Raw genomic sequence first — 21,183 nt, forward strand, 5'->3', positions numbered from 1 at the left:
CTCAGTGAGTCTTGTAACTGAAAAATAACCAAATAAGGCTGATTGTAGAATTTTGCCGTAATACGTAATGAACTTTGTGTAATTACGAAGAAGAGTAGGGACTCGAAAAAACCAAGTTTTAGCAAATTAGCATTCTAAGTCTGTGCATTATACTTTTAAGTCCGATGGACTAAAGGAATAAATGGTGAAAGAGTGCTTGCTGTAACAAGACCGAAATCATTTCGGGTGTACAAGTTCATTTTCTCTATTTTGTACCTGACATTTCCGATTCGCTCAAACCAGAAAATGTTGGAATGTACAAATCAACTTTGGCTATATAAAACTTTTCATAAGTAAATTCAACCTCGGTAAAAGCTGGAGTTATCATTCAAGTCCACACGTGAATAAGTTAGTCAAACGGAGAGTTGAAGAATGACGTTTACGGTGAACGACAAATGGAATTATTTTCGTCTTAATTTGTTTTCTTTATCTATAATGCTTAAATCAATCCAAAACAAAGATAGACAAACAAATTCGTCTATAATTGTGGACAAAAATCCTTGCTACACTTATTCAATTTCACGAATTGTGTGTTTTACTACTGAAGTTTGAAAAAAGCGCTGCTTTCCTTTAAAAAAACGCGTTACTGTTCCGCCTCCCCACCCCACACAATGTTGAAAATCAGAAGAAATTGCCGGTGGTAGTCTTAAACATTGTATGGCGGTGGCGGGGGGGGGGGGGGGGGGGGGCGAGGTTAGGCAGGTGAAGTTATATTCGCGTCTGGCGTGTGCGCAAAAGCGCCAAAAGTGCAAATTTGTCGCAAGACTTTTGTCCTCGATTGTGGTTTCCGCAAATACTGATATTTTCTCTTTAGCGTATAAAAGGCTAGAAACCTATTGCCAGTCTCCCATTTGCCGAAAACGTTTTTCTCAGTTACTGTTATATTGCCATGAGATTTTTCCTGAACTACATGGAGACATTTCGCGTGTAACTGATTACAAGAGCTACTTTGAAGTATTTATACCTTGGCCAAACAAGATTTTCCCCTTTAGTTCAACTCGTAAAGATTGTTAATTAAAGGATACAACTCAAGACAAGTTGTACTCACCACAACAATGTTGAAATGAAAGCCTGAAGACCAGTTTGTATTGTTAACATGGAGTGAGCTTTACTGTCTGGTTTGTTCTACACTGTTCGCTTTGGAAAGTAAAACACCGGATATCCGTAAATAATTCAGAGAATCAGACGTTGCACGAGGAAATTAGAAAAATGAAATTTTCAAGTTAGTCAGGTCAGATTTTTCATTTTCCAAAAAAAACTGAAATTTTATTGTATTGTATTTATTGTGAGATGAGCACACAAAAGGTTCCATCTTGAATTGTTTACATATAACGCGTTAGTCAGCGGTTTAGAGACTCACTGAACCTATTTTGCTCTGGATTCATTTCAAGACAAGCTTCTTTGCGTTACCATTGCTTTTAAAAGGTTACCATTTATTTTAAAATGCTTTTAGTGGCAAATGTAAAGAGCAAGTTTTCAAACCTATTTTTAAAACACTTTCCCACAAAAACGACATTAATTAGAATTAGGAACTGTCTTCTTGCAAACAGAGTATTTCGTTTTTGAAGGAGAAGAGAATGATCCAAGTATTTATTCAAAGAAGACAGAATGCCATATGACGTCAATATAACGGTAAGATGTAGACAAACTAACCCCAGTTTTCCTTACTTTTTGGAGTGAGAAGCGAAAAAACACGCAAAAACCAAAACTGTCACACGCACAATTGGAGGGGTGGTGAGGGTGGGGTCTGGAATAGGGTTGGGGTGGAATGGAGAGGGCTGAGGAAAAGAGAGACACGATTCTCGACTCCTGATAGGCCAGGAACTCGACTCACGTGACTTCCAGAGAAAAACTTGATTAGCGACAAGTCCGTACCCTACCGAGCAATCCGTTAAACCACCACATTCTCAAAAACATTAAATCAAAAGGAATATATGCCTAATGGAACCTTTTTGGCATGTTTCGATGGTATTTCAGGCGCTTTGGTCGAGACTAGATTCGTATTTCAGCAAGGCACAGTCGAGCCATTATAACCTTAGAGAGACCAAAAAAGTGTGATGTTTGCCGCCAACAGGTAGCAAAAAAAAGTACGATTAGGTATTTGCCGTGCCCAAATTCGGTTATCCGGCGACTTCATATCAGTGATTTGATATTGTAGGCTATCAGGACAGTAGACACGGCTTTTGAATTGCGACTTTGAGTGGGGTTACCGGATACAACAGTAAATCAAGATAATATGTAGGGTAGGGTAAATCAGATATTGGTCAACCAGGCGCCTCAACAGCACAGTGACAAAGGATCATGCCTGCAACCAAGGGCGGATGATCCATGAACCTCTTCCGGGGTAAATTGTGAATGGTTATTTTAAGCACTTAGCAGCCTGACTGATGAAACGTTGTCCCACCTGTTGGTTTTATTTTCGTGAGGTTGCTGTAAAGCAGTATGCGAAATAAATTAGGTTGCCACGCGCGACGTATGAGATCACGAAAACGTGAGCAATATGACACTAGTAGTACATGCAACGAAACTGAAAATAGATTTCAAAAAATTATCACTGGGAACTGCGAATCGTTTCGTTAAATCATCCTCACTTGTTGTAACGAAAAACGTCAAATAAATAAAAGCCTCTGGATAGCTTACGTTAATATTGAATCGTTTTATTTCAATAAAAGGCGTCGCAATTTATATTTTCAGTGTTATCACTGATAGTCTCTTCTCTGTTCTATTGATTTGAAACAGGTTGTGCTGTCATCCATCAAAAACAGAGACCCTTCGCTACGTTTACATGAAGGAAGCGCCGTCGTCAACTAAAACCACAGCGCCTGTGTAGAGGGCTCCACATTGCAGGCGCAGTTTGATCCAAGGTTTATAGCTTACATTGAATGTAGGCGAGAATAATTTCAAGGTAGTATTGTGTGACAGTAACACAACTAGTCACGCTGAAATAGTCACATTAAATATTCTAACACTGTGATCCAAGCCACAGCTTGCCAGCTGTAAACATGAGCTGTCGTCAAAGTCTCTTTTTCGTCTCCATCGCAACCGTCGCACGGCGAGCACGTGACAAATGCTGGATAAGACAGGTAACGTAAAGGAAAAATCGATTGGAAGAAATAAGTTCTTTTCACAAAGTGCAGGGTGATTTATTTATTTTTTAGCAGCACAAGCCTCTCCCTCTACATTAACCCATTAGCTTTGATAAATCTATGAAGATTTTAATAAATCTATGAAGATTTATAAAACAGCAACGCATTTCCTAGCTTTCGAACGTAGATAGCTTTTCATAAACAAGGATACGATTGTTCCAAAGCTTGAAGAAGAATCCACTGGTCACCTGTATTTGTGTCTCCATTCCGACACCAGGAATAAAGAGAGATACGGCCTGATTCTGAGCCAATAGCAAGAGTGTATCTAAAAAGACCATAACAATAGACAGCATCAACCAATAAAACGCGCCATACCTTGCCACTGGATAAAATCTTTGAGTAACTTTTGACATGCTAATGTTGCTTTTGCCAGTGAGTGGCTTATAAGACTTAGTTAACTGAGGTTCTTGCCCCGCGGTGAGAAAAAGGCTGGGAAATAATCAGGGCCAATAAAAAGCCAAACAAAAATAAACTGACGAGAAAAACGACAGGACGGCACGAACAATAAACAGGAAAGGGGTTGACGAAATGAGAGGGCAGTGTGCTCCTTCATTTAGACCAATCCCCAACATTGGTTTTACCTGTGTAGATTAACAAGAGCTAGTTAGATAATTAATTAATTAATTAATTAATTAATTAATTAATAGTTCATTAATAATTGATTAATAATTATTAACAGTAAAACTAATTAAGACTTGTATTATCTCATTGAAGGACGTTGGTGTGCACAAGCTAAGACGACTCAACAGCTAAATCAGACCATATCCTACCTGGAGTTTTCAGTGACCTCTGGTGCGATATCTACAGCTGTAACCGGTTCACCAATATCTAAAGGACTGGAAACCGCTTGCCAATCATCTTCAGCAGGGCCTTTATCACCCCATATAATAACCTACGGTAAATAAAAACAGCATCGATATTAGAACTCAGTATGAGCAACAACAACAACGCACTGTAGATCACGAGGGGTGACGAGGGCGGGGGGAGGCTTGTGGGCGGGGGGGGGGAGGGCAACTTGAGAGTTCCGGGTCCCGGATTGAGCTTACTTTTTTGTCCCTTGAAGCTGTAGCGAAGTACTTATCATCTCCACTCCATGCGCATGACCAAATAATTCTGGCATGTTGATTGTTTTTGTCACTCCGAGCCACGAGTCTGAACAGAGGTCCTGTAATAAGAAAACAAGTTACATCACGTTAGTTACTCTCTCTAAATAAATTTTAAAAAATACTTGTACTTCCATAGAATCCAACATTTTTTCATGGTTCAATTGGTTCTGAGGTCTGGATAACGATAGTTGTCTCACAAGGGGTTAATAAGCCGTTCCTAGAAGTCTCACCTTCTTCGCTTTCCATTTTTCTCTTGAAAACGGACCAACAACGGTCACGTGACACAGAGAGAAGCCGCTGGCCACTGTGATCAAAAGTCATTTGAGTTACAGTGAGTGCGTGCGAGGGAAGCGAGCAAACTTGTCTCCACGTGCCAGTATCCCATAATATTAGAGCTGCATGTTCCGGTTTTGAGGCCTAAAAAGGCAACAAGAGAACGCGTCACGGAAAATCGTGCAAAGAGATATTTTATACTTGTGTCATTTGCTCTTAGAAGCTTTGAAGAAGAGCATTGATATCTGCTATTTCGAAAGATCTGTGTATGGATGCATGAGCGAGTAATTTGAATTTTAACAGGACTGGGAATTAACGAGTAGTCTAAGATTCTGAATACATTCCTTGCAAAAAATTATGGACGATTTTTATTTTGGACAAAAAATTATCCGAAAATAAAACTGTCTGAAAATTTTAAGCGCACGAAATTGTAAACGTCCGAAATATTTACAGTACAGTATAACACTTTTAAATAGCTCCAAAGCCGCTAGTTTTCTTTATGGAGCTAACTCTAGTTGAGACATTGCTTGAGATACGTATTAAACGGTTCGACAGGGTTTTTCTACATTCTCGTCGGTGTATCTTTAAAACCTTGTTTCACTCTAAAACATGTTGTGTGGGCGTAAATTTACGTTAGCTATGTTTTAGCCAAGCGTCCGAAAGTGAGATAAAAAGTGTCCCAAAATTAAACGGCCGATACTGTTACGCCCGAAAGTAAGTAATGTAGATATTAATTTGTTTCTTTTCCTTTTTTTAAGAAAACAATCTATATAGGGCTAACAAGAACGTGTTTAGCCGTTGCATATAAAAGCCAGACCAAACAACCTGTATGCAAGGTTGTTTTTTCCGACACACTGTGGATGTACTTCTAGCGTGTTTTAAGCAACAGAAGAGATACAAACCTTACACGCAGAAGCTAGCAAAGATCCGTCAGGACTTGAAGCCACACAAAATATTTCGTATCCATGGCCGTATCTATGTAAAAACAAACGGAAAGGGCAAACGAAACGATAAACAAAATATCACTTTCTTCCAGATTACCACATGCAGCTGCTACAGGTAGCCGCAAAACAAGGAAAAACGATCAAATTTTGCGTTTTGTTGAGAACGCTCGTTAATCTTCGGCGTCAATTCTCCTTCGAGTAACGTTGTTTCGACGAGCTAGCTCACAACATGTTAGCTTCAGGTTAGTCCTAGTCTCCCACGAAGCCGTTATTTGAGTCGTCACGCTGCGTGACGACGTTTTCTAGGTCACGGAAGCATACGCAACTTTGACACTGACAAACTGGTTTGTAACTGAAATATTACAATCACAGATTGACACTGAAAACGAAGTGAAGAGAAACCCACAAAAAGCGAAAAGGGAACATAGATAGAAAACGAAAATAGAAAGAAGCATAGATTGGAAAACGTCGGCAAAACTTTTATCAAGTTTACATCCATATGTATGAAAATGTCATTTACACATACTTCAATTCTCGTACCCTAGGAAAATCAAATAGTCAGATGATCTAAATAAGAAACATGATTAAGGAGGTTTGATTACACAGAGGGCCACAAGTTCATTAGTTTTACAACTATTAATTGTCAGCTTCTTGAAATAAAACTTGATTGATTGATTGATTGATTCATTTTGTTTGAACATGCTCGAAAGTATGTTTGCTTTTTATGTGGCCACGATTTTACCTGTAAAACGCTGTTACTCTGTCAATTTGAAGTTTAGTGCTCATAACTAACCAAAAGAAACACATTTACCTAAAGCACCGTGACCTAGCCCCTTTTACATGTACAAAAAAAAAAACTTTCAAAATGGGGAAAACTCTCTAAATGCTAGATTTCCATGGTAAAATAAAATTCTTACGTCAAAGAAGCAATAACACATTCTATTTTTATAACAATATTGTTTTTCCGGCCCAGGTTGAATATTATTTTTCTGCCCATTCAAGGCTAACATAAATATATTCTTGTGAATATTCTTCGATTATAGCGAACATGTGGAAAGCCTTATATGTCACACATGACTTCTTACAGAAATGGTTTTAGCATCGAACATACGCCTACTGGTGTTTTTTTTTTTTTTTTTTTTTTGCTAGTTTTGCCGTTTAGAGAAAGGAAGAATTTTATAAGTTTAGTTAAAAACATATAATTGTATTGCATTTACAAATTTTCAACACATAAAATTATATTCTTTTCAAAATCTCAGCCTCGGGTTTATTCTTAAAATATTTTTAAAATTTTGCAAATTTCAGCCTTGATACCCATGTAAAATATATTCTCATTTAAAAAGAGTGTTAACAATTTCTATCGGCTCTATGTTTTTCTCATAAGCGAAGCCATAACCAACGCTTCTCCTTCTTTATCATTTGACTGTTGTAGAATACAGGAAATTATTTGACTTTAATGATAACATAAAAACTGGCAACAAAGAAACGGTGCTAAATTGGACAAAAAATCGAGGTAGTGTAGAGTGGAATGTGCCCAGAGGTTTTCACTCACAGTTTCTGTACTTCAGGCCAAAGTGTGTTCTCGTGAAGGATATCTTCCGTTGGAGGTTCTGAAAAGTTAAAAGTAAAAGTAAAGAGAACAGATCATGAAAGACACTGTAATGAAATCAAATATACGAGATGAATTCCTCAGTGGAGCTGACTTACATCTAATACTTGAGAGGAGGACACGATTTTTGCAGTTCAGGTAAGCTTAAAATATCATTTCTCGTTACTGGTCGATGCTCGTTACTTTTATCGTTGGTTCTGAGAACTTGGTAGTATATCAAGGCAAGTCATTACCTTCTGCCTGAAACAATTCTGCGGCGCTTATTACAACAAAATCTAAAGACAGTGTGATTACTTGCCAGGGTTCTTTGTACTCTGCATGCGTGAAATAGATAAAAATCCTAGTATTTGCCTCGTTTCCACACTAGCTGGGTTCCCTAATTGGCTTAAAAAAAAAAAAAGAACTAAGAGAAATTTTACGTCAAACCAGCCACTCACATTCAAACAAAAACCAACCCTGATCTCACCCATGTAACTTTTCCCGCGCTTTTAACTTAATGAAAGTTTTCCGGCGCTTGACACAGCAGATATTTTCCCGCATTTTTGTTTCCCGCGGTTTCGAACAGTTACAAGTTTTTCTGCGCTTGCCACGAGCTCTACTAGGTTTCCCGCGTTTTTTACAGGACAGTTCTGATTGGCGCAGTATTTGCTACTGTCGTTACAAGGAGTCGCAAGTAAACAGCTCTAGGAAACATTATAAATAGGAATAGAAATAACAAACCTTTTAATGACACTGGTGTGAACGGTGCCGGTTCCTCGCTGGCAAAGGCTGATGATTTCATAGGCCTCGCTGGGTCTTCCAGGTCCCTTCTAAGACTGTCCATGTCACCTGTAAACACAACACGTTGAAATAATTTTGAAAATTGTGACAGTAGAGTTAAGACTGAGTCAAGAAAAACGTATCGCTTGGCGTGCTTATTTTTTTTCCCCGCTCGTCTGAGACTGGACCAGAAATGAAAAATTCCATACTGATGACGTAGCTCTACAATATCCGCGCAACGTCTCTGATTGGTTCTCACTCGGTTTTGAATTTTCCCGCGCAAATAACAACCAATCAGAGAGAGAACGCGGACGTCTGTAGAGCTCGCTTGCAGTCTCTGGAGTAGGGGAAGAATTGGCGCCTGTTTCTAGGTAAGGTAAGATTCAAACTGTTGTAGTGCCTTGGATAAGTATGCAGATTAATCTGCTCCCAAAACGCAACTCTCTCATTTCACGCCTTCCTTCGTCTTTGATGCTAAATTTGCACCTACCAAGTAGGTTTTTCTTTTTTTGGAAATCGATAAATTAATTTATAACTAAGAATAGTAACATTGACGCAAACGTCAAAACATGGCTTTGAACAAGACTGTACAAAAAAAAAAAAAAAAAGAAAAAAAAAATGAAAAAATGAAAGAAGAAGGCAAACTTGCAAAATCTACAAATTTCTAAATTGCCGGCATTCAGTCTCTCACCTTCATAGACAGCTTTGTTTGAAAGTCCAAGAGCAGGTACACTCGCTCCTACAGGCAAACTATCAGCCACCTGAAGTTAAGTTATAGAAAGCCATTTGTTAGTTGCTGAAGTCGAAATTCGCTGATACAAGGGTTAAAGGTCCTGATCAAAGTGTCCACATCAGTGAGGTGCCTCTATTATATGTCAAAGACGTAAAATTCTTTCAACATGGCTGATATTTAAATGTACCTCATCGTTTTCCTTAATTTTGCAAAGTCCTTGAAATGTCTCCATGAACTGACGAGGTGCTTTGAATATTCTTAGGACCTGAAATGAGAAAGTAAGGGTGTAAAACAATTGAAGTGGACATGCATTCTACAGGTACATGGCGGGCTCACTGCAAAGCCCGCGACAAATCAATAATCCATAATGCCGTTACCTTTTCATCGGCGCCAGATGCCAGTCTGTATCTACTGAGCATACTCAAACACTGCATGTCATAGCCATGAACCTGCGGACGGGCTATTTCACACCACAAGCACTGCTGGGAAAAGCACAACGAATAATGAAGTAAAGAACACATAAACATGTAAGAAAGCGCAAGGCAGGAAACGTAATTAGCATAACCAAGCTTTACTGCCGTTGGTTTGGCCATAACATTAAAATCTCACACAAAACAAAACAAAACAAAAACAAAAACAAAAACAAAAGCAAAAAACAAAAAAAAACAACAACAGCAACAACGAAAAAACACACGAGACTAGACCAATATTCCCCAAAACTTCGTAGCAAGTAAATGCAATAAAGTATTTTTTACAATGGCTCTTTAAAACCTCTGATGATACATTGATGCGTCTTCCAGTCCCGGTAAACGCGTGCGCCAAAGGTAAGAATTTATTGACGTTTCTTCAGGCCGCTTTCGTGAAAGTTAAAGTGAACTTGTCCACCAAACATGAAGGGAAAAGATTTCTACTTCACATAGCATAGAGAGTTTTCAAATGACGTCAGGGCAACCATATTGGTGTAGGAAAACAATGAAACAGCGGCCATGTTGGTGTCCCAAACCAACTGGTCATTTTCAACATATCAAAATTCTAACTTGGCTCCGAGGCTTGCGGGAATAAAAGAAACGAAATCGAATCGAAGTTGAGTGATGAATAATTTGATTTCCTTTGTTTTGTTTCCCAAGCCTCGTAGCCAAGTTTGAATTTTAATATATCGAAAATGGCCTTTTCTGTGGGAGTTGAACTCTTTTCTAATGTAAACACTTTCTCTTGTTCCAATGAATTTGCAAGGCTGCTGGCCATGTGAGTCACAGAGCTTTATTAATGAAGCTCTAAGTACTTCATGCATTTCAGTTCAACAATTTCCAGAGTCCAGAAACAGGCGTTCCTCGATAGCAATTGTATGTTGCTTAACATAAACGCCTAATATATCTCGAACTAACCTTTCGTCCGTGTTGTTTCCACGGAGCGTGTAATCTGGTTGTCTGATCACTGCTGACACTCACAAGAAACTGTCCATCAACAGGATCCCAGTCAATATCCTGTGGTATGCAGAGAATGAAAAAATAAAAAAATTAAAATTTTTAAGGTAACTGTTCATCTACGTTAACCACAGAAATTGGAAAAGATAGCAGGGTCCAACTGTCTTAAGAGGGCGGAAAAAGGTCGGGCTGTGAAACGGACATTCCGCTCTTGGCACAATGTGTGTTGAGGAGTAGAACGGGCACGAGTGCTCCTTCCGCACTTCCGGTGAAATTAATGCTACCAAAAATCTCCTCTCGTCGAACCGGAAATCGAATTTTATTAATTTATTTTTAAGCCACCAGTGGCGTATTTTCACAATTTCTTTTGCAATCTTAGGCCCACTTCTCAATATGTTTCTGTGTAATTAATTGTGGTTGAATAACATCGCACTCGATGCATACACATGACCCACTGGACTTCCGCAAGAACTTTCGTGTAAACTGATACATTGAACGCTTACCGTTGATATCTCTAGTTATTAAACATGTTCACATGTAAGACTGATAAAACTATTTGAAAAAATATTATATGGCTGTTAATATGAGAAGACAGCAGGGATAATCAGTAAAGTTGCGGTAGCGCTTTCTTTAATCAACACGAATAACGATTTCGCTTTTGTTGCTCGAGCTCTCGAAACTCCTTGTCTATTTCATTTTCGTAGTCTTAAATTTCATTATGTTGAAGAAACACACATAATGTTGGTAGCCTTTTATTGCGTTGATGAAATTGCTGGACAAAAGATAGCGAAAGAAATCTCTGTCAAGATTTGTTGACAGTTGAAAACATCCACTCAGTAAAAAAAGTGTGCTCTCTGTAACACGCAAATAAACTAAGTTGAATGCGTCAGATTTTCCTTCAAGGACTTCTGCAAACTCGTTAAGCAGAAACAATAAGAAACTATCAAAACTGAATAGATTTTGCTTATGCTTGAGCATTGTTATGAGAACGTCACAAGTTTACTCGATACCAGAGTAGAGAGTTTTCTTACTTGAGCCAACAACATCCAACATGTCGTAATTACACGTCGCAACAGCGTGGCCAAACGCAAGCAACATGTTGCGCCCAACAATGTTATGATACCTCGCGTTGAAATGCTGCGATCGCTTCGCCGGGGCTTATTCACAGCGCGAGATTGAAATCTTGCTTTCAACTGTGAAAACCTTGCCTTTTCTCATTAGCTCAGGACAAAAAATGCACCAAAAAAGATGTTAATTCATACAGCTGGGGTGCCTTACAATTTCTTTAGACATTTACGCTCCAGAGTGGAAGTGAACGAAACCTTCACGTTTTAGTAGAACCCAGTTTACTGCATCACACCTTTTCTGTTCGGACCCGCTAGTTTTAAGCCCCTGGTATTAGTGTCTTACCTGAACAGGACCAAAGTGACCACCAACCGTCACGCCAGGCTCCCATCTCTCTTCACTCTGTCAATCAAAAGTAAACAAAGAAATCTTATTGGTGCATTTGCACGACGCTTGCTGTCTATGGCACATCACATCGGTGAACTAGAGATAATCTCTGAACGCTAAGGGGTGCATGTATTGAAGGCAATTCTTGATCTAAGTTAATTTTCATTTCAATCGTGCGTGGTTCGTTTTTTCCTAGTGGTTACCTACTAGTTACCTAGTCAATAATAATTGTAAACGACTAGGGATAATTGTAAAATAAGTTAACTTACTGGTGGCCTCTTCCAGGGGATCAGTTAGATGGGGCTCCACGCCAAAAAAAAGGCGGAGCAAAACAGGAGAGAGAGGCTTGACTAACTAAACGCCTGGAAGAAGCTAACTTACTGGAAGAATCAAGAATCACGGCCAAGTTATTTTATTCCCTTGATATATTAAAATTCTAAATTGAATCTGAGGCTCAGGGGAATAAAATGAAAGAAATCACATAGAGGATGAGGGACGAATAATTGCTTTCTTTTGTTTTATTCCTTTAAGTCTCGGAACAAAGTTAGTTTAATATATCGAAATTGGCCTATTCATGAGTAACACTTCTCTAGTACTGTAAGGACTTCTTTGCAATTGTTTTGATATCCACACTCCAATAATGCAATAAAATCATGCACTGTACATGTGCATAGATGTATATTTTATATCCTTGGAGTATTTTTTGACACACAAAACAAAAACCATTATGAAGAGACGTCGATGAAAAAGATACACTAGCGTCCTAGGTCTGCAAAGCGTGCAAAGAACTACAGCTGCGTAGCCAAAAGAAGGCACTACACCCTCACCTGGCATTAAAACATACATGCCTGTCACATAGGTAATAATTTTAATATCACTGCTTGTTTTTACATGTATGCATTACTAACATGTTATTACAAGTGTAGTCGTACATGTGTACCATGAAGATAATAATGCTATTATTGATGGTTTTTACACACTTGCTGGCAGGCGTGGTGGCCTCATGGTTAGTGCACTCATCTCCAGATCAAGCTGTCTGGGTTTGAGTCCTGGCCGCAAACATTGTGTTGTGCTCTTGGGCAAGACACTTTACTCTCAAAGTATCACTCTCGGACACTCTGGTGCATGAATGGGTACCAGCTAACTTAATGCTGGGGGTAGCCCTGCGATGGAATAACATTCCCATCCCATCCAGGGGAGAATAGTAATACTCCTAATTGCTTCACACTACTGAAACCAGGATAAGCTCTGGCCTGATGGGCCACTTGGTTCGTATGGAGACTTTACCTAAAGTTTCTACACATACCATATTTGTTATGTTGTTCCACAGATGAAATGCTCCTTGATATCCATGCCCAAGGATGGATTGACCATCACGACTAAACACAGCCCCATAGAAACCAAGAGTGGTCCCACCGACTTCACCAACACGAACCTGCATAAGGGCGGAGAAGATCAGCAGTAGAACAGTAAGCTACACAATATAATATAGTGTAAGAGCAGTGAAAGATGCTGATAAGTAAGGGGTACGCTTGTACAAGGGACTTTATTTTGAGTTTTCACAAGGGAGAGACAGGAGAATCCCATCAATTTACCATGTGGCGCTAAACTTTTGCAGAAGTTTTAATTAATTTTGCGCTTGTATTTTGCGGGAACCCGTTTTTGCAAATTTGAATGACTGGTTTTTCTTGCGGGGTATCGATAGATATTTATTTTGCAACTATCAGGAAGTCACGTTTAACTAGAATTACAACATTTTAGAGCTCTGGCCAGTTCACAAATATCTCATCTTGCAGCAGTTGGGAGCATACATGTACATGCACATTACAATTCAAAATGGCCACCACAAAGCAGGAAAGTACCAAACTCTTTTCCGCTCTCTAATTTGATGTGAGTGGCCCAATGGTTCTACCACTAATATACATGAATTTTGAGAAGCTATATGTACTGTACTGTAGATGATAGTTTAAAAAATGTGTAAGTCTTTCCTATCAATGAAAGTAATTATTGTCCACCAAACAGAAGAACTACCTGGTGGAGGATTGTTCTCATGTTATGTGCACGTACATGGCCAGACAATGTTTTATTCTTCATTGCTTACTTTCTCAAGCCAAACACCAGACTCCTGATCTGGTGTCCACACTATTAACGTCTTGTCCATTGATGCAGACAACAGTGACATTGGCTGGGTGAAGCTGCCATCATCTGTAATATAAAGAACAAACAAACAGACAACTGGATGGCACTTTTCCCAAGTCCTCCACTGTCAGAGGGAGATTAAAGGTACATGTAGGTGTATGAGGGAGGGTGACATTGAATAGAAAGAGTGAGTACAGTACTCTAACCTTACAAAATATTATGACAGAAGAGAATAACGACAAAGGGGAAAACATGAAGAATTATTAAATAATTGCTTTCAAGAGGCAGAAGATTCATAAAAAAAATTAAAAGAAAAAATAAAAATCAGGAAGAAAGTTCCTGAGGTCAAAATGAGGAGGCCAGGGGAACTTACAAAGTAGAAGGGTGTAATCATCCTGGGAGACTGAGCTGATTGGCCAGAGAAACATTTTTCTGGTCAATCAGAAGGAAGCAATTTGAACACTTCTGGAACTGGTTTAGTAATTAAGAGTAACAACTTATGAATTTGTTCACCTTTTCTAATGGCTGGATGCCAGTGGACACCATAAATCCACCCTTCATGCCCAGTCAACACCGACTCTAATACAACTGAAAACTCATTGTCAACACCTGAAATGAAAAACACACCTGATTTTAGTACAGTGTACTCAACTGTACTGTACAATACAGCAAATCTATAAAGCTCACAAAAACATATTTGACAAAAATTAACAGCCTTTTGCACTGAGAGCAAACAGAAGAGCTAACTGCTTCGAACATTTACAGAATTTGCTATCACAGTCAGTCCTGTATACATGACTGTAGTTCACTTTACACCTTAATTATTTGTGCAAAAGTAATGCCAGCAAAATGCACAAATTTTGTTCTTTGTTCCCACAATTTTTCAACGAAAGTTCATTTGAAAGGTCAAATGGAATTTTTCCAGCCTGTGAGCAATACTTTGCTAGAACAAAGGGCAAGTATGTCTTCCAATTTTTGATAAGTTAATGAAAATTTGCAAGCACTGAAGATAATTTGCCAGCCAATGGACAAAATTTTGCAAGGAACTGAACAGCAGTTTACCAGCATTTTCTTTTTGTGGCTGATACCTGATGTACGAACAAAGTGTCATGTAACTTACACAAGATAAATTTTGATACATGACTGTATTTGTTTGTTTATAAATTTGTCAATCAATATATCTTGTAGTTGATTATTTCATGAAATCATGCACTTTCCTCAAAATTACAACTGTATGAAAAAGTTCTTTTATTAGAGAAACATATGTAATTATTAAATATATACCTCTATCAGTGACACTAAAGACATTTGAGGTAAGTTTCAGTTCTTCTAATTCATCATGTAAAGTGTTGTATTCCTGTATTTTATTTGCACGAGAAATTCTCCAGATCCTTATGAAGCTATCCTGAGAACAACTAGCAAGAAGAAGATCACCACCATCTGTAAAAAAAAAGAATCTTTAGAATCTTCAGATGAGGAGGTCCTCAGGGACTGCGCCTACACGGTCTTTAATTGCAATGTCTTCATCCTTAGTTGTTTCAAAGTGTTGAAAAAAATAATGCAGGAATAAATTTGACTGTTAAATTAATGAAATGTTGTACATCAAACTATTAAGACCCCTCTTGAATGTACAAAAAGATTCATCCGTTCTTAAGTCTTTGTCTAACTTAACTTCATTTAATATGTAAATCTGCAGGCCTTTGAGCTTGCCCTCATTTATTCATTCCTTGATTGTAGCATGATGAAGTTGCTGAAATGTTGGGACATTAACTTGTTAGTTTTCACTAGCTAATATAAATTTACATTAGTTGAATTATTAAACCAAGAAACTAACCTTCCAATGCAAAGTCAACACCTCTTATCCAGTCTTCATGGCCCAGTAAACTCTGTACCTTTACAAACTGCCAGCATGCAGTGAGTGAAGAAAAGGTAACACGAAAAGGGTAGAAAATTACAGTAGATAAGGAGAAAGAAAAGGTACATGTGCATCAATAAGTTAGACTTACATGTTTATGTATACAAGTACAGTTACCTTCTCATCTTTTTCTGTGAATAAGTGCACCTTGCTGTCTTCTCCTCCACATGCAATTACAGGAACTGCAAAGTAGTTGAACAAGATAATGTCATTGAATAAGTTTTGGATTGTAAATAATGATCTTGTCAGTACAGCTTTTGGTATCAATAACAAAATAATTATTAATTAAAAACTGTATAATTTTTTATATATTGATTATGATAAATTGATACATGTAGACATGTACAAATGGATTAACAAAAATTCCAAAACACACCTGTTCAATTGCATGGAAGATCACAGTAACTAGGGGTTTCGATTAAAACCTTGTACCATTCACCCCAAGCAAACTGATTGAAGCATTTGAACTAAGTGAGTCCGAATATTTTTGCTAGTGCCTGGTTTGACCATCGATGCATCATTAGGAAATGTTTTCTTACATGGAAGATCTGTTCAATTTTTTTTAGATTTGCCTGCCTGAGAAAACCAAAAATTGTCTTACTGCAAAAAATCTTAATAAAACTCTTGCATAAAATGCAGTATATTTGAGGAGTAATACCTGTTGTTCCAGGAAGAACAGCGATTACAACAGCTAAAATGAAGCCTTTTCCAAATGACAAAGTCTGTAAACAGGCAAAGTTACCTGACAGATCAGGAGATAAAAATTTATTAATTATTAGACTTTGCATGAAAAAGAAATAAAACCACAGGGCACCCACACAAGTTAGGAGTGAAAAATTCTCCAAGGGTTAATTATCTGCTTTTTGTCATTATTTCTTTACTTCAGGGTGCAAAGAAAACTAATTTTCGCTCTTGCCCTCTGGATGAGCTGAAACTGCATGTATGATACACATGAACTAGCCTGAAACTCATTCTCACTGGTCCCTACAAAATTTGATCTCAAGATACAGTAATTTTCAAATGTGACATTTCCCCCGCCTCCAAAATAAAAATAATAATAATAAAAAGACTTCCCCATTTGAGGAAGTAAAAGACATACCTCACAAGCCTGGCAGCAAAATCCACTAGCCTTAAGCTATTAGACATGATCTTCTTTGCATGCCGTCACTTAATTTAAATTTTTTTAAAGATTTAACCTTTATATTTTGTGGCATGCCTTTGTTTGATCATTATAACTACACCACAATAAGCACTCTTTATAAGCATGCATGCACATACAGTATACACCATCATGTTCTTAGAGGAAATGTCAACTAAAGTAAAAATGTTGTTTTCAAAAATGTAAGAATATCTAACAAGAGTACACATGTATATCTATGTAACTTGTTTAAACCTCGGTACTGAGTACTAACATAAATAAACTACCGGGGGTATTAATAATACATGTAATCTGCACGAACATGTGCACATAATATTATTATTGACTAATTGCTCTGGGAGATCTGATCTCACCTTCTGATTGTTCCCGACCCCATATCCTGACTGATGAATCTGTAGATGCAGAAACTATGATAGTTCTTGTCCTTCCATCATTGGATACTGGAATGGTAATCGCGGCCACTGAATTCACTGCCCCCTGGTGCCCTTCAAGGATGCTGGAAACTTCCCACTAAAAACACAAATAATTTTATAATAAATTCCATGTAGCAAAGCTTGCCTCAATGAATACTGTGTATCAGTAGGTAAACAAACTTTGACCAAAATCTACATTTACAGTACAATGTAGATATAGCTTGTCTGTAATTCAAGATTAGTGAGTGGACCAGGTCTAATTAAGCTTGTGTGGCACTGTAAACGGCTTCACTGTCACAACATGCAACAGAGTTTTTAACCATGGAAGTCCCCCCGGGGGGGGGGGGGGGTACTTTGGGAATTTCTGGGTGGGGATGTGCCGCTGGGACCCTGGAACCCTTAGCCTATACCAGGGCTAGTTCAGCTGAATTTTGCTACCCTATACTAGAGTAAACTCCCCAAATCCCCACATCTATCGACACTGTTGAGGCTGATTTGCATAAATTTAAACTTGCTGATTTGATTTTTTTATATTTTTGAGTGGCAATTCCTGGTTTCCTTAGTCTAGATAAAATCTTCAACCAACTAATCAGTTTTGTGAAAAATTATACCCTATTCTAGATCCAAATGCTCTGATTTATATACCCTATCCTAGAGTAAACTGCTTGAAAAACATACCCTTCACAGCGGCACATACCTATATAGCCCAGGTATGGCAGTGCCCCCCCCCCCCTGCCCAGGGGGAAGTCCCTGGCAAGATGTTTGAAGATTACCCAACCACACAATTGTGTACAGTCTCTGACAAAATCCCGACATTTTTGACGACAATTTATTCCCAAGGTTTCCAAAGTTTCCTGGTCCGACTCCTAGCAGTCAAACAAACAACGTCATCTAAGATTGGGGAATTTCCGGCAGGTACATGACTGTGCCATCATGCAGTTACATGAAATTTTCTTTTTCTTGCACTGGTTTGAGTTTATATCGTTTTCAAAGGAGATTAAGGTTGTAATCAGTGACAGCTCAAAGTAAAGCTGGATGTGAGAAATTGGCTCATGCATCCAAACTGGCTTGATATAAATGTGTTGAGGCTCGTCTCTAGAGGGCGAGGCTTGGCAACTTTACATGTAGTACCCAGGGGGACCAACTACAATGCTCTTCATGTACAGGTATACGTACATGCAGTCACTTGACATGCTTGTTCAGCATTCCTTAGCTTGTGGAGCATTGTATTGGTTACATGAACAACACCAAAATATAACTTGCCCAACAGGTGCACAACAAACATGAGCAAAGTATGTTTGGATTTAAAATTAATCCCTGCTTTCCACTTATTGTTTTGCTTAACTTGCAGTCAGAAGTTTTGAAATTGTTTTTGATTGGAAATTAACACTAACAATACTACTGAGGCTAACTTCACTTGCCACATGGACTATGCCATCAAACCTACATTTTCACTTGCCCAAGAGCAAAAGTTACTTGCCCCAGGTGATCTAGTCTCCTCCGCAGCCATTTTTTGGGATGTCATGCAATGCTCCCCTCAAAGAAGCGGCTGCTCACATCCGAACCACATTCTTTTCCTTTTGTGTTTGTGGTTTCTTTGCACCCTGTTGAACAGACCGATCACATACATGTAATGGCAAAGTGTGAATGATGTAAGCTTGCACGCGAAAAGGCCTGTGGTGCGAACATGCAGGGGATTTCTGGCTTTTGTTTCACGCCACACGTCACCAAAAATAGGCGGTGCTCGCAGGCTATGATCATGACGGACAAATAAAAAATGTGAATGAAAGCCCTAAGTACATGTCCTTCATGTGCTCATCACTATGTTCAGCTAATGAGAGAATATGTATTTTCTGGAAAAGTCAAATTGTAAGCGTCAATCAAGGGCTAAACGCTTCCTACAGATTGAAATCAGGAGGAAAGAGCGGCATTCAGAACTCTCTGTCAACAAATCGAGCAAAGCTACTTGATTTCCTGGTTCCATTATTAGTTAAAATAGATATCTTCCTTCTCAACAATAATTTTTTGAGTTAAAAGCTTCTAATAATTAGCTTAAACTTTGAAGAGTCTTCAGCTACACTATAATAGAAAGGTCGTTCAAGGGCCACCGCTATTTTTCGGCATCCATAAACAAAAGCCGGAAATCTGTACATTCATTTGTGACATCTCCTACGACGGGATACAAAGATAAAAAACATTCTCTGATTGGACAAGTTTCAAAGGGCGAATTTGGTGAAAAACATTCTTGAAAATGGAACAGAAGCGGTGGTTGGCTAATTTTGTGAAAGGAATGCTGTTCGGATGTGAGCAGCTGTTTCTTTGGGGGGGAGCGTTGCGTGACATCCCAAAAAACGGCTGCGGAGGAGACTACAGGCAATCAGACCTGGGTTTTATCCTGCCCTGACAACTTGGCACAAATGTTTATTATAAACATGTAACTTACTGTACAGTCCTGACTGGCAGTTTTCTTCCAAACAATAACTAATTTATCGGTTGAACCTGAAACTAGCTCATTTTCTGCCCCTGAAAGAAAGCAAACAGTCAAGTTGTTTCTAAATTTGCTCAAATCTAGGAAAATCTGTTTTTTGTTTTGTTTTGTTTTGTTTTGTTTTTGTCAGGTTTGAAAATTACAGAGAACTACAACTCATGTTCCAACAACATCTACATGCATGTCCCCACCACCCCTCCCCCCTTGAGCATGACTGGATACACCATATTATTAAGAAACAAGATGCTACGCTTGTATCTACTGGCAAACAGTAACACCATCAGTACATGTAGAAATACAGCACAAAAAAACCAAAAACCAACCAAACTCTGGCCAAGGAATCCATTTAACACAATTTACTCTATCTTTATGTCCATTTAGAATATGCTCTACTCTCCCAAATGAGCCACATTTAGATCTCTAAAAAAAAAATAATGAAAAGAACAAATATAAGTTTTTAGTATATTCTCAGCTCCGACTATTGCATTTCTAGCTCTCTGATTGGCTCAAAAACTCCGACTATGAGCCATTAGTCGGAGTTTTACCTTATATGGAAAACAGTGCGCCAAGTTTAAAAATTTTCCGCTCTGTAAAATTGTTGAAATAAAAATCGGCGGCAAAAACCCGATTAAGAATATACTAAAACAATTATTCCATTCGACCTTGTTGGATATGAAGTGATCATAACCAACTCGCGCTACGCGCTCGTTGGTTATTTATCACTTCATATCCAACGCGGTTTCATGGAATAATTGTTAAATATACCACACAATTTTGTACGTATACTGGATTTTAAGATTGCAAATGTCACAGTTAATCAAATTTGAAGGAAATTTTTAAGCTACAGGATTCCTCCAGAAATACTGACTGTAGCCCAATTCAGTTGTGTCCTGTTGTACCGGTACACTGAGGGAAAAACCATTGTACTGTTTTTCTTTAATTACGAGCCTTTGTTTAGCCATTGTATATTGTTGGGTCTTTTGTATCGGTTTTTGTGTACCAATACACGAGGACAGAACCCCAATTCTGCTGTATTTCGTGGCACGTTTGCCCTGGCTATGGCGGATTTCGCCACAAAAATATCAGCAATGATTGGAAGATTGAAAATACGGGCACATATTCTCATCTGTACGTGCAAATTGGGATCAGCGTGAACAGCTTTGAAACCCACCTGAGGACGATACAAAGCAATTGAATAACAAGCGCCATAAGCTACCCAGCCATTCCTTCCCCAGTCCACACACAAAGGCGTCCTGTTACATGCAACGCTGACGTATTCCAAGGAACATTTGCAACAAGAAATGAGTTTATTGCTTTCTACCATCTCCTTGTCCGCCATGATGGATTTGTCTGGTCTTTAACGAAAAACCGCTGATCTATCGCGGTTGTTTCTTTACCCATTGTATAATGTGAAATTATGTTTGCGAGCACGAGACCAGCGCCTTTTGACTTTTTTAAAAATAACCTCTCCTTTTAACTCTCGTTATTGAGCCTTGACACATTTCCGTTTTATTCAGCTTGTGGATGGTTCCCAAGTCTCATGTTCAAACTGTAGGAAAGAAAGAAAGACATGAAGGGATGGGG

General features: G+C 38.5%; 1 protein-coding gene across 2 annotated transcripts; it reads right to left on the reverse strand.

The window, feature by feature from the left end:
* Window positions 1-2,675: 2,675 nt before the first annotated feature.
* Window positions 2,676-20,978, reverse strand: LOC110052905 (elongator complex protein 2-like). 2 transcript variants are annotated; one of them, XM_089285187.1, is made up of 24 exons: window positions 20,771-20,978; window positions 19,923-20,019; window positions 19,555-19,634; window positions 17,052-17,208; window positions 16,198-16,281; window positions 15,657-15,721; window positions 15,459-15,525; window positions 14,909-15,064; window positions 14,138-14,233; window positions 13,587-13,690; window positions 12,792-12,920; window positions 11,444-11,500; window positions 9,995-10,093; window positions 8,987-9,088; window positions 8,797-8,874; window positions 8,568-8,637; window positions 7,838-7,945; window positions 7,061-7,118; window positions 5,467-5,539; window positions 4,522-4,708; window positions 4,232-4,350; window positions 3,956-4,077; window positions 3,337-3,450; window positions 2,676-3,109 (listed from the first exon to the last, which is right to left on the reverse strand). In XM_089285187.1, exons 1-24 carry the CDS (start codon window positions 20,936-20,938, stop codon window positions 2,974-2,976), a joined length of 2,526 nt encoding a protein of 841 aa, XP_089141313.1. In that variant the 5' UTR covers window positions 20,939-20,978; the 3' UTR covers window positions 2,676-2,973. The 2 variants fall into 2 exon arrangements, with proteins under 2 accessions (XP_089141313.1, XP_089141308.1); XM_089285182.1 differs by having other exon boundaries at window positions 8,987-9,091.
* Between the last annotated feature and the right edge of the window lie 205 nt (window positions 20,979-21,183).

Source organism: Orbicella faveolata, unplaced genomic scaffold (genome assembly GCF_042242905.1).
Source record: "Orbicella faveolata isolate gen_17 unplaced genomic scaffold, um_ofav_v1 contig_1, whole genome shotgun sequence".
Taxonomy (NCBI): Eukaryota; Metazoa; Cnidaria; class Anthozoa; order Scleractinia; family Merulinidae; genus Orbicella; species Orbicella faveolata.

Coding starts and splice junctions, on each gene's coding strand:
- LOC110052905 (XM_089285182.1), bottom strand. CDS start 20,938: ATGGCGGACAAGGAGATGGTAGAAAGCAATAAACTCATTTCTTGTTGC. Junction 20,020..20,770: donor TTGCTTTGTATCGTCCTCAG/GTGGGTTTCAAA, acceptor TTTTTTTTTTAG/AGATCTAAATGTGGCTCATT. Junction 5,540..7,060: donor TGGCCTGAAGTACAGAAACT/GTGAGTGAAAAC, acceptor GTTTTTACATAG/ATACGGCCATGGATACGAAA.